The sequence below is a fragment of the Aptenodytes patagonicus genome, chromosome Z (genome assembly GCF_965638725.1).
Source record: "Aptenodytes patagonicus chromosome Z, bAptPat1.pri.cur, whole genome shotgun sequence".
Classification (NCBI taxonomy): domain Eukaryota; kingdom Metazoa; phylum Chordata; class Aves; order Sphenisciformes; family Spheniscidae; genus Aptenodytes; species Aptenodytes patagonicus.
In genome coordinates this window covers 12,042,984-12,055,770 of record NC_134982.1, presented here as the reverse complement: position 1 = coordinate 12,055,770, position 12,787 = coordinate 12,042,984, and the positions used below count along the sequence as shown (strand labels likewise).

Below are 12,787 nucleotides of genomic sequence, written 5' to 3'. Positions count from 1 at the left end.
AGGTCAAAGAAGAACAGTCTGCTCACCTGGGCTTACAAAGGGCCCTCGGAAAGCAAACAGCTGTTTGTAAAAGTTTCTTGCCTAAAGTCTGCAGAGGAAAGGTGAAAAGATCATGATTTAGGCCACAAACCTTGGGGTACTTTTTAAAAACTAGTTCCAGACCACTTTATTGTTGCCGTCCATACTCCTTACAAAGAACAAATTCAAAAGAGCTTTCCTACTTTCTGGCTCTAAAGCTTTACATTAAACCAGGCAGTTGTTTCCCAGATTTGTATTTCTCAACATAAGGTTCAGAATAATGAGACCTAAATAAACACTGAACACAGCCTTGAATTTTGGACCTGGGCTCAACATTTTTAGGGTACCAATGCTGGCTGAAGTGCACAGCGTGAGCACAGTCAGTCATGACACCTCAGCAAGTCCTTGTAACTGTGCTTTCTGTAGAGGTATGATTGATGGTATGGCTCTCAGTGTTTGGAGGAATAACAGACATCCCTTTGTGAAAACGGAGGTGTTCCCCCAGGCTTGAAGTAAGGGTGCATCAGGAACAGGCTACATCCACAGCTCTGCTCTGCCCTCTCCTTCGCCAGCAACTTTCTCTGGCTCCCCCAGGCAGTGAGCAGAGATGTTTGTGCTACTGCACAACCCCTCTGGCAAAACTTTCTGTTATCTCGTGCTCTGCATTGTACCAGCAGCATCTGGCATCGCAAGAGGGAGTAAATATTGGCCAAAACATCCAGCTAGGTGACTAACCACCTCCCGCTGCACACCATCAACAATATAAAAGGCCACAAGTTTGAGTGACACATTTTCCTTGCTGCCCAGTCAATATGCCCCTGTATGGTCTGGAAGAAGGGGAGGTGGGTATGTCCCAGTGCCCGCCCAGTCCCTTCTGACTGACACCTCTTGGATCACAATCACTGCAATCTGAATTGTATTCAAGAAGGTAAACCCCTCTGTGGCCCTTTACTGATCACCCAAGTTATCCCAATCCAAGGCATGCTTGAGTGCATCGGGTGCGTGCATTGTAGAGTAATAGCAGACTTGGATGGAATTTAGTTGCCAAAACACAGATGCGTTGTGCCACTTCAGGTGTTTCACCTATCCTGCCTGGCTTCCAGCTCCTACTCCAGAGGAATACAGGTCTTCTGAATGTCCTGCATTGCATTTGCCATCTGTGTCCAGATGTCCTGGATACCCTAGAGCAGTTCAAATGGCACCTGGTGCCCATGCTTAGGCAACTGATTTGAGACCTTTAAGGCTTTGTAAATTTATTTTCCTCTCCATTCCTCATGGAAAAAAAAAATTAAAAACCTAGTGCTTGGGTGCTGCTTCTGAAATCTGTTTTTTGTCTCAATACAAAGTACATTTCCACACCAGGAGAAAAGGAAACCATCCAATGCAGAGATGTTGTGCAGAAGGAAACACTTACATTCAGGTGTTCTGTGGTCTCCTCTTTGAGAGAGTCACAGGATGAATGAAGCAGTTCATAAAGAATGGTGTCAGCCCCCTTGCAGTACAAAGTCAAGTCACCTTCTGGACTCCGCACTACGAGGAAGAGGAAAAGAAATGCTACAAATCCCCAACTGAGACACTTGGGATTCACAGCACTATCATCAAAACAAAGAATGGTTTTTAGAGGTGTCCAAACTCCACCAAGTTTTGGCAAACTCCCAGGAATCAAGACAAGCTTTGCTTAGAAAAGAAGATAATGCAACTACTCTCCACCTTAGTGGTAGCAGCACAGGCAGCTGTACCCAGATTGCACTGGTCTGAGCAGATGCTCTGTTGGACTACGTGGTTCCTACAGGCAGCACTTCAGGCAGGACATCTGCATTCAAAAGTCAAGAACAACTTGTTCTTAGAGAACTGGTTCTGCTGTTCTTACTGCTCCTACCGGTATAGGTACTACCACTCTCTGGCTACAGTTATGATATTCCAATTCCTGAAATATCTGAGGATGTTGGAGGGTTAATAAAGGCTACACGAGGTTTCTTGAATCATTTCTCCATTTTCCTTTTGGGAAAGCTGGCTTCTCTACTCGTCCTTGCTTTCTCCTTTCCCACTTTCTGAGATTTTGCTGATAATTTTAAAGCTGATTAGAAGGAAGGTCTTTCCTGCACTGTCATGAGGGAAGTAAGATATGTAAAAAGCTTAGTGTCTTCAGGAGGCTGCTCCATCACTGTGGTCCAGATGTTAAGATGTTCTCCCACCTACCTAAGTTAAGTATTTATCTAGCACTGTTGCTGTGTAATTGAAAAGTCAAGGCAGCCCATCTCAAGTGCTCAGAAGTAAATGTTATTCAGAAAGCATTGCAAAGGACGTCTCCTAGGAAAAGGCATCGGAGTAGAATGAGGGCCAACTTGAAAGCCTAAAATGTCAGGAAGGAAAGAAGGGAGCAAAGGGAACATACCAATAACAGACATTCGCTTGCGAACATTGTTGAAATCAAGAATAGCCAAGAGTTTGTAGATTTTTGTTTCTCCCATTTCCACGACAGTGATGGTCTCTGGTGTGCGAGCCCGGAACACAAAACCAAAGTTTCTGGCAGCAGTGACGAGGGCTCCCTCATCAGGAGATTGGGCCTGATAAACCAAGTTACCTGACACGCAAGAAAAAAAAAAGCAGTGTGGCTTATGCCTTGTTTCTGAGGCTAAACAAAGACAAAATCAAAGACATTATATAGCAGTTAACTCTTTGCTTTTCTGTCTATCCCCAGAGGTGCAGCACTAAAAAGCACCTTATGTCCACACGTCTCCATCAAGTCCCATTATCCCATCCTCCAGGACAGTGCAAGAGGCCTCCTAGACTCTTTTGGGGTCTTTTATCACTCTCTTTGGAGTCCAACAGATCTCACTGAGAGGACAACTTCCTTGGGTTTAACCCCTTCTAGTTACATCTGCATGTATTTTTCTCATCAGTATTTTCACCTTACATGTGTCAATTAATGGTTCTAGCCTTTAAAGCACAGTTTTCACCCTGTCTGGGATTTGATGAGACTGACCCAGTACCTGTGGGAACACTGGGTGAGTGGAGCTAATAAGTCTCCAGTGGATAGGTGCTCTATGCTCTTTGCTTTATGGGACTTGGTGCGGAGTAGAGAAAGAGTGGGGCAAGCCATCTGCCACCTCAGGGAAGCTGTGGCACCTGCAATTTCTGCACTCCAGAGATGTGGTGTTTGCAGTAGCGTCAGCTCCACCACAGGAACACACAGGGAGTGGAAGCCCTGGTCCTTTCTCTTCCCATGTGGCATCTCCAAAGACATTGATTTGTGTGTTGCCATATACTACAGAAAATCACCAGGGAGCCAAAAGGACCAATAACAGCTTCTGTGGAGAGAAGACATACTGTGCTGCAGGGTGAACATAACCACTCAGTTTGGTGCCTTCAACAGTCCTCACCTTCCTTCTTCTCTTCTGGCATCACTGTGTGACAGAGTGAGAGCAGCCGGAAGAACCTGTGCGTCGGGACATCACTCAGCTTCACAGCTTCAACCAGGCTATGGTCATAGAAGGCAAACTTCGGGTCAGCTAACTGGTTGTATGAGAAATCAACCTTCTCTGTGTTCTGCAAAAATATGGCTCGGTGTTATTTGTGTCGTATGCCTGTACACCAATGACTGCCCATCATAGCCCCTCTCTCTTCATTACCTTTACAAAGGGCCCTCTCCTGCAGGGCTGTTCATGACAGAGATTGGTGAGTCAAAGTAAGTGGGAGTTCATGAAAGCTACTGAATCACAGGAGAGGACAGACACTTGAGGTGCCTTTCAGAGCAGCACTCAGGCTGAAAACCTGATTAGCTCTCTGTACGACAGCAAATGCTCCTACAGGATCCCCGCCAAAGGATTTCTATAGCAAAGAAATGCCTGCCTTCAACACATGCCTGCTTGGAGGCATCATGCTCCTGATGTCAATGGCTGCCTGTGATAGGGGAATGTGGAAGCCCAATTTAAAACAATTCAAAAGGCTGTGTTCTCCACCCTATTCCCCCAAAGCAAGAAAAAATCCTAATATGGAAAAAAGATGACAGACAAGTGATGTAAAGGTTCAACTCCACAGGCACTGCCTGTTTTATCTAAAAACAAGGAGCCCCAAGCAGTACTAGAAAAATGGCCAGAAGCTCACAGCATGATGTGTCATGGAGGAATGCGCTGCCGAGCCTGCCCAGGACAATTCCGACTCCCACCCCATCCCCAGTGAGCTCAGAGTTTCCAGGATGGGAGTCATCCTTTTGACCTCCGCAAGCTGACATTTAGCACTTACTGCAAGAGCATACACGCTCATCTGCGCAGCAAGGTCCAGGGACTGCAACACCGTGGATGTGTGGGCAGCAGGACGCTGCTCCGGTGAGTATCATGGGCAGGAAGAGCTGCCGGGCAGCCAGTTGGCAGGAGATTAGCATGTGTCCCCAAGCAAGTCAGCCCTTTGCATTTTGCTGCCTGAGCGAGGGCAGTCTGGAGGCACAGCACTCGGCACAAATAGCCCATTTCAGTGGGTAATTTAAGTTTTAAAAGGCCTGGAAATGAATCATTGGAATGAGGAGTGGAATTTTCATCATCATCTTGCCATTTGTATCTTGGATTACTGCAAGCAGTTTTCAGACATTTTAGAAATCCAAGACATGTGGGTTTGTGCCAGCAAGCAGAGGCTAGTGAGAAACGGAGAAGTCACCCTTTTTCACACTTTCAGTGTCCAGATATTAGGGGAATTTGACAGTGACCTTGTTATGGATATGAACTGAACTCGCTGATTCCCCACCAAAGCTTTAATTAACTGCCAAGGATAATAAAATTCACCAATGTCCAAGTTTCCAACAAACATCAATGTCCAAGTATTCAAGAGGAGCTCTACATGCACTAGGATGTCATGTGAAGCTGAGGGAACAGTGGGCACTCAGGCTACCCGACCTGCAGGTTTAAACCAGGCTTACTGGAAGGGAATGCAACTCTGGCAATCCTCTGACATCCACAAGAACACACATCCCTGTTGTCAGGGTCAAGAACATCAGCTCTTGCAGGGTCAAGAGCATGACCTGCGCCTGGGTGGGTTGTGTCCACTAGCACTTAGGCAGGCAGGTTCACTGAAAGCAGAGATCCTGATAGCACTTGAGCACTTACCTCATTTATTTCTATCCTTTGCCCAGACGTATCATACACGTCACCTGCAAGCAAGAAAGACTGAGGTTATAGCCACAAACTCCGGATCAGTGCAGTCTCTGAGCTTCTCTACCACAAAAATTGGTTAAAGTGTTTTGAAGCTAGTATCTAATTAAAAAGTTTCAGTAAGCATAATTATCTTGACATGGGCACTGGAGACTGATGATTCGTATCAATCAGTTTCTATGTTAATCCATGACAAAATCCAGAGACTGACAGATGCCTGAAACACAAAGCAGTTACCATAAAAATGACTGGCATTTGGGTAAAGAAGACTTGGGTCAAGCTGAACCCAGAAAGGAGATAGTACTAGGTAGGAAGCGAAGGTGCTTTCAGGGGATGACTTCTCTTGTACCTTCCCTTCAGAATGTGAAATGAAATCTAGCTCCTGGATCATGTTGGGTTTGCAACAGTCCCCAGACAGCCACAGAGGAGGAGTTGTCAAAGCCCATTCTTCCTATGTCTAGGTAGCAAGGCTGCTCTATTCATTTTCCCTGAACTGATGATCTGGTCACAAAAATGGAAGACGTCTCCAGGAAACACTATTGAAACTTGTTCTGCCTGAAGAAAAATTTCACTTGGAAGGTTTGGACTGTGCCCAGCCCAGCCAGATTCAACAATTCATTAAAATAAGATTGAAATATGGTGAATTACATGAATGATAGATCCATACCTGCACCAGCAATCTCAGCTGTGACCAAAGTCAATTGTAGGTGCTGGTACTCCCTCACAAAAGCCCTGAGGGTGTAGAAGAAACTCAGAAGTCATCTTTCCTGAGATGCACATCAGTTGATCCCCTGAGAACTGTAACCAAGAGGCTTTTGGACACCTCCTTCCCAATGGGAAGCTTAAGCCTCCAGAGTACCTTCCCCGGCAGCAGAACTAATTCATCCTTTCTGGCATGGCTTTCCCAAATGCCCCTGAGCAGCAAATATGAAGAAGTACATTCCTAGGAAGAAACTAAGCATTTAGAAAACTATAGGCAATAGACTGTCTGCCTTCTTTCTGCATATTTCCCATTCATTTCTTGAACCCACACCCTATATCTATGTTAGTGGTGACATCCACTTCGGAAAAGTCAACTAAGGACACATGAATGAACAGAATGAGTATTTTTCAAACTGTTTAGCAGCACTGATGTTGGCTAGCATAGTAGCGCTGTTTGAGATACGGTGGTCTCCAAATATACACAACACAAGATTTATAGGAAGAAACAACTTCTTTTATTAGGCCACCTGACAGCACTGAGAAAAAAAGACAAGCTTTCTGGCACACTAGTCCATCAGCAGGTCTGACACAGGCAAAACAAGCATCAATCTACAAATAAGGGGTGACTGATTTCTCTGGGGGAATCTAATGATGTTAATCAATTAGTCAGTTTGTGAATTGTTAGCACCTCTTGAGTAGTATGAAGAAAACCGCCCGGGGCCATACAATGAGCAAGCCTTTTAAGTCAATGACTGTTACATTGACAGTAACAATTTTTTGCTAACAACTTTTGTTTCCCATTTTTTCCAAACCCCTACAAATATTTCTCTCTTCTGGTAAGTGAAGTATGTCAGGGCTAAAGACAAATGACCAGGCCGTTGACTAGGTGCTGACTGAAGATTCAGCTACTTGAACGGGATGTGGAAAACCGCTCCTCATGACATGAGAAATTGCTGAATGTGAGAGATAACAGTGTGAGAAGCTGAAAAAATTTGCAGATAACCCCATGAGGGATGGCTGATTTCACAAGTGGTTAGGAGGAAGTTACTTATGTGAGTTATGTGTTGTGTTTTGCAGGGTTAGCAATACCCGGGTAACCATGTCAATAATACCATAAAAGGCTGAGATTACCTAGGTAGTGATATCAGAAAGAAACAAATTTGAGTACAGATGTAGTAAAACTGGGACCAATGAGGAAAAAGTAATAAGGTGCAGGTTCTTTAGTTGGGATGATAAGAGGGGCAGAAAAAGGGAGGTAAAAGGGTGGCAAAAAGGGGAAACAAGGGACAGGGGAATGATATTAAGATATGCAAATGATGTAATCAAGGCTGTCCAGGCATCACTGATGGGCAGCCCTGCACTTGATCACTGCAGCTTCTTACAAGACACTCTCTTCTGGGTATCACATTTAGCCTCTGTGGATGAAGAGGCATACAATGGAATAAAACTCAGAGAATAAGACAAATAGATAATATACCGTAGGATTTGCCGTTGATGGAGCACTTGTTGAAACACATGATGTTCTGAGTGAGAGTTCCTGTTTTGTCTGAGAAGATGTACTTGATCTGCCCCAGCTCTTCATTGAGTGTAGTGGTACGGGCCTGAGCCGGCGTGTCATTCAGCGGATAATACATTTTACGGTCCCAGTCAATGTAGAAACTGTTACCCAAGCGTATAATCTCTACACTGGTGAAACAGAAAGAGAAGGTGATGGAATATTCATTAGTTTAAGGGAGAAGATCTTTATCTTCAGCACCACCATTAGTGATTGCAATTAGAAGACAACTTTGAAGGTAATGACAGGGTGTACTCATCAGGTTGTCCTTAAATGGCTTGTGGTAAGCAATGCTGAAGCAAGTCCCGCTGAAATGATCTGTTAGGTTTATAGCAAATTCCTTTATTTATAAAACAACATCTTAAAAATGTATTTGAAAAGTTTCAGAAGTTTTCAGACTGAAAAGCGAGGCAGGAGCAGTGGGTTTCACTTGGTGCAGTTTTGGGAGTGGTACTCGGATGGGGACGGTTTCCAGCAGGGCTCTGGGCTGGGCTGAGCCAGGTGCCAGGGGATGAGCACAGCCAGAGCTCAAACAACCCAGAGCTCCACAACAAGGGAGTCATTGTGTAACTCAATCCAACCAGGGAGCCATATCAGCTCTCAGACAATATGAATTTCCACTTTGCCGCTGGTGTGACATACTGGACAGGAATGGGAGACAAAAGAGCGTCCCAGTAGCAAAGCTGTCTGAAGAGTTAGGTGCAATGATAAACTATACAGGCCTACTCAGTCTACACCCCAACCTCAAGGTTTTGAGAGCATCATGGACGCATTGCCTACTCTACCCCAGCTTGCCTATCTGCAATAACTAACATAGCACTACGTTCTCTGGGAAGTGGCGACATTCACTCTGCTCATATAGCACCAAGTACTTTGGATCCTCAACCTGATTACACCTACTTACCTGGCAATCCACTCCTCACGTGAGCCCTGCAACCACCTCAAAGAACGTGCCATTGACTTTGATGGGCAGTGCAAGTGGGAGAGAGCAAGACGCTGCCAGTAACAGGCTTCCAGTCTTACTCCTATAGCATCCTACACCTACACCTCCCCTTTAACTGCAGAATCAGCCTTTTGTCTTCCAGGGCTCACTGCTGTCCCCACTCCAGCCCCGACAAAGACCTCCGAAGGCAGCAGAAAGAAGAAAAGCATCGCTGTGGTTGTCTGCGATCGTCCACAATGGGGTTGCATTTGCGTCTAGGGAAAATGCTGCTCCCAGCTAAGGCAAAAGCTAAACCTCTCCTAAGATGAAACATGAAAGGAGGTTCTGGCACGTACCTGACGTAGAGTGAAATTGGCACCACCGTGTTTAGAATGATCACGTATGACCAGAACATGAGGAAGCCAGAGTAGGAGGCAGAGTTGACACCTTCTGCCCAGGGCAGATAGACCTGGAAGTAGCAGCCCTTATCATACTCCCAGATGCCATTGCCAATGGCTAGGATAAGACACATCAGTGCTAAAAATGCAAAGATCTGCAAAAAAACCCAAAAATATTGCATTTTAGAAACAAGAAATTTACTATGTACAGATTAATCAGAAGAAACTAATTAGATAGGGTTGGACAGCCTGAATTACAGGAAAATGTTCCTAGCGGTGAAGGAGGAGAAACAGCAAAGTTATGACACTTTTACCTCAAGGACAAAATTACACAGTGCGGAGTCTAGCAGTTTGGAATCACAAGACCTCAAACAGCTGGGGATTTAAGTCCCAAGCAGACACCTAAACCAGGGTGTTCACGGGCAGCTGGCTGCAGAACATCAAATCTCGTTAGAGGTGAGTTGAGCTGTGGGTCCTCAAACATCTGGCTGCACACTTGGGAATAGAAACTGCCTGGAGGACTTTACCTGGCCATTTGCTGGATGTACCATAGTTTTCCTCACCATTTCTGAAAAACTACTACAGAAAATTTTTAACACAGAAAATCCAGCACTGTGCAGGTTGGAATTCAGCACTGGGTATCATTCTGATGGTTAAAGGAGAGTTAATCACTGACTCAGAACAAATGGTTGCTTTGGTACCTGCCATCACAATCTGGTTACATTTCCTTTGAACAAACAGAAAGCAACACTAATCAGTGATGTGTATCCTTGGACTTTAGAGAAGCCTATTTCCTGAAGCCTAAAGCAATCAGGGGGACAGCAACTGGGAAGAGAATTTCAAAGTGGGACACCCTAGTGAAAACTGGGACTTGCTCAGGAACACCATGTAATAGACACAAAAACATTACACACGTCATAAAGAATTTTTGATTAAAAGAAAACAAGAACATAGCAATAAAATTATGTGGAAAAGTATAAAAAAAGAAGGGGAAGAAGGGAAGTTATAGGAATTAATATAAACTGCAAGGAATTAGAGAACTATGAATATCTAATAGTCATATAAAATATCAAGAAAAGAAAACAGTAAACTCATGAGCAGGTATGGAAAAGGCAGACATGTTCAAGACAACAGTCATCCATGAATGAAGGAGGAAGGAAGCAGAAGGAAGTATCTATCCCATATGATGTAGCAGATGGAAAAGACAGATTATCTTCTGTGACAAGGAACACCATGTGGCTAATAATAAGCATTTTCAATCCAGTGGGCCCAGGTAATTTAAATATGAAAGCTTAGAGGGACTAGCTGAGAAATTCTTTTAACCAGTAAGGTTAATTTTTAGCAATGCTTTGAAAACTGGGAAGCTCCACCATACTGAAAATCTGCTAATACAATTCCAATATTTGAAAGGTAGAAATGGTGATCAAGGGAAAGATAAACTGAAGTTAGCTTGACATCATTCCTGGACAAATGGTAATAAAAATGGTTCTGTTGATATGGACTTCTCCAAATATTTAACTTAAAACAACCAACGTCCTCATAAAAATGTAAAGATATGGAATCATCAGGTTGCACAACAGAGCAATTAAAAATAATCTCTTGCAAGTATGGTCATTAGGGAGGAAATATGAGTAAGTTGGGCCATTATGTATAAGGCCACCCAGTAACAATCACATTACAACTGTAATCAACCTTTTTAAAAAACGATAATTGAGGTACAAACATAGAAACATTGCTGGTAAAGCTGATAGTTGTATTGCTGAGGTAATCTGTGAGAGGAGGAAGGATACTTTTATGGAGTGATTTGAATCACTTGATGAAAAGTTCACATACGTCCAACTTGAATTTTGATACCAAGAAGCTGCTAAAAGGGGACTGCACTAAGTAAAGGTGCTGGGCTGAGTTTCCGGGGACACATTTATTTCCCACATCAGTAGTAGCTTTTCTATTTAATTGTGGGAGGCCCAATAAGTTACTCCACTTGTGAAATGGAGACAATATTGCTTGCTGTTAAGGAATGTGGTGCAGTGTTTTTAAACCTCTGTGACCAGCAGTAAAAACAGACTTTGAATTGTGCATTTGTAATCATCATGACTTAAGGACATATGAGAGGCGTGAGCTGGGGACGGGTAATGTCCTTTATTAAACCAATAGACATAGACAGAGAAAATAGACAAGCCTGTCCATTTTTGTAGATATTTCTGTTGGTCAAGTAAAAGATATTACTTCTCTCTGCAGACCTTGTCTGTGGTAAAATAAATTAATTAGAAGAGCCAGCTGGCTATTCTATCTTATCACTGTACCCTGAATGACTCCTCGCTGCCCCACAGGTTAAAAATTGTCAGTTTGTAGAATATCACAATCCATGTAGGAAATTCAACGTATGATTTAGCAACAGAAATACACATGGGGCAAGACAGCAACTGAACTCTCCCATATCACAGCAGCTCTTGTCTACGACTGCACTTGCTTTATGCACATTTTGCTTTATGTGCATTTTGCATGTCAACGCTCTCGTCCCTAACAGCTCAACTTGTGTACGATACTCGTGCTTACTCAAAGTTCACTAACATGCTGTTTGCTTTGAGACAAATGTAAAAGACTGAGCCATTAACAGCAGCCCCAGAGATTAATTTCTGTGCAGCAAAACAACTGTGTGCAGGGTGTTGTAATCATAACCACAGCTCTGCAAGAGAAGGACATGAAAAAACCCTGATCGTAGGCTTGTGCATGCTCATGGGGCTTCCCAGCGTGAACATCCTCTCTAGGTCCTGCCCATGCGGTGCCTGCAAAAGATCCTCTGCAGGACTGAGTAGGATTTTTTGTAAAGAGGAGGTGACTTTTGACAAACATTTCCTGTTGGACTGTGAATTAAAACTGTCTTGGTTTCTTTACTGGCACTTTCAGTTCTCCTCCAGGATTTGAAGCAATAAGTTGTTTAAGAGGTGAAGGTGACAGCCCTATTTCTCTGAAAACATGCTCCCACAAGCCTGATAAAAAGCAAGTTTTGGAGGAAAAAGCATTCCTGGAGCTGGCGGGTGCGTCCCCAGTGGAGGAACATTCACTTCTCTCTCAGATTCCTGAGAAACACTTCCAAATGTGAAAAACCAGCTATGGTTGCCATCTGGAAAGGTTCACCCCTGGTTAACCCTTGTTGGGACAGACCAGGGCAACATTTAACCAGGACTCCATTGGCGAGCCCTGCTTAAACACTGCTTTGTGCCTGGAAGTTTTATGGACAATTAAACACAAAATAGCTTTGCCAGTGTTAACATGGAACAAGTTTAATTACACTTAAAATGAACTATTTATAGCAAGCTGTGGCTGCTTTGTATTTCCAAACTCAAGAATGCAATATACTGCCTCTTTTTATGACCGTGCTTTGTAACCTTCGACCACCCAGCGAGCTGGAAGGACCTGATGCCACATCCCCTTGAGTGTGCAAGGAGCCTGGTGCTTAGGGTGGGACAGAGATTTTCTTAGACACCAAAATGTTAGATGCCTTAAAAACGTGTAAAGGAGAAAAACACACCCTTGGCTCCATCAGTGCCCAAGAACCCAGGCAGAGGCTGATGCAATCGTCTGCAACTTGCTCAGTTTTTTAAAACAGAGCCAGGAGGTAAATTTATCTCGTTTGTGTTCATGAAGGGAGGCCAAACAGACTGAAAGCTCTGGGTGGGACCCTTGACTATTGAAAGGAGATTTGGCAAATCTTAATTGAACGCTAAATTCCGAGTTCCCTATACGGTTTTTCTCTACTCCGTTTCTGTGCCCTGTGGATCCCCCACAGCCCTACCCCACAGCCCATCCTGCTCTCCGGCTAGTGCATAGCAGAACACCTAAGAAAATGTGAAGTTTTTCAAATGCTTGCAAAATTTTTAATGTAAGAGACCCAAACCTTCTTTGGTTTTGCTGTCCCCTTAAGTGCAAGGGAAGAAAACACTGAGGAAAACAAGCTGATGATGATAATCAAGATTTTCACTTGGCGGAGATTGGTGTAAGGTTACTAAAGTCAAGGGCATGTCCTTACTGTACACGGGGCAAGGAC

At 43.9% G+C, this 12,787-nt stretch overlaps 1 protein-coding gene across 3 annotated transcripts in view; it reads right to left on the bottom strand.

Annotated features, from left to right (window-relative positions):
* LOC143172350 (phospholipid-transporting ATPase ID-like) overlaps positions 1-12,787 on the bottom strand; it is a 93,270-nt gene that overhangs the window by 19,621 nt on the left and 60,862 nt on the right. For all 3 annotated transcript variants that reach the window (XM_076361680.1, XM_076361681.1, XM_076361679.1), the window contains exons 12-17: positions 8,698-8,894; positions 7,342-7,550; positions 5,118-5,161; positions 3,402-3,567; positions 2,414-2,602; positions 1,433-1,548 (exon numbers count right to left, since the gene is read on the bottom strand). In XM_076361680.1, the coding sequence (XP_076217795.1) occupies positions 1,433-1,548; positions 2,414-2,602; positions 3,402-3,567; positions 5,118-5,161; positions 7,342-7,550; positions 8,698-8,894 (921 nt within the window). The remainder of the gene's footprint in view (positions 1-1,432; positions 1,549-2,413; positions 2,603-3,401; positions 3,568-5,117; positions 5,162-7,341; positions 7,551-8,697; positions 8,895-12,787) is intronic.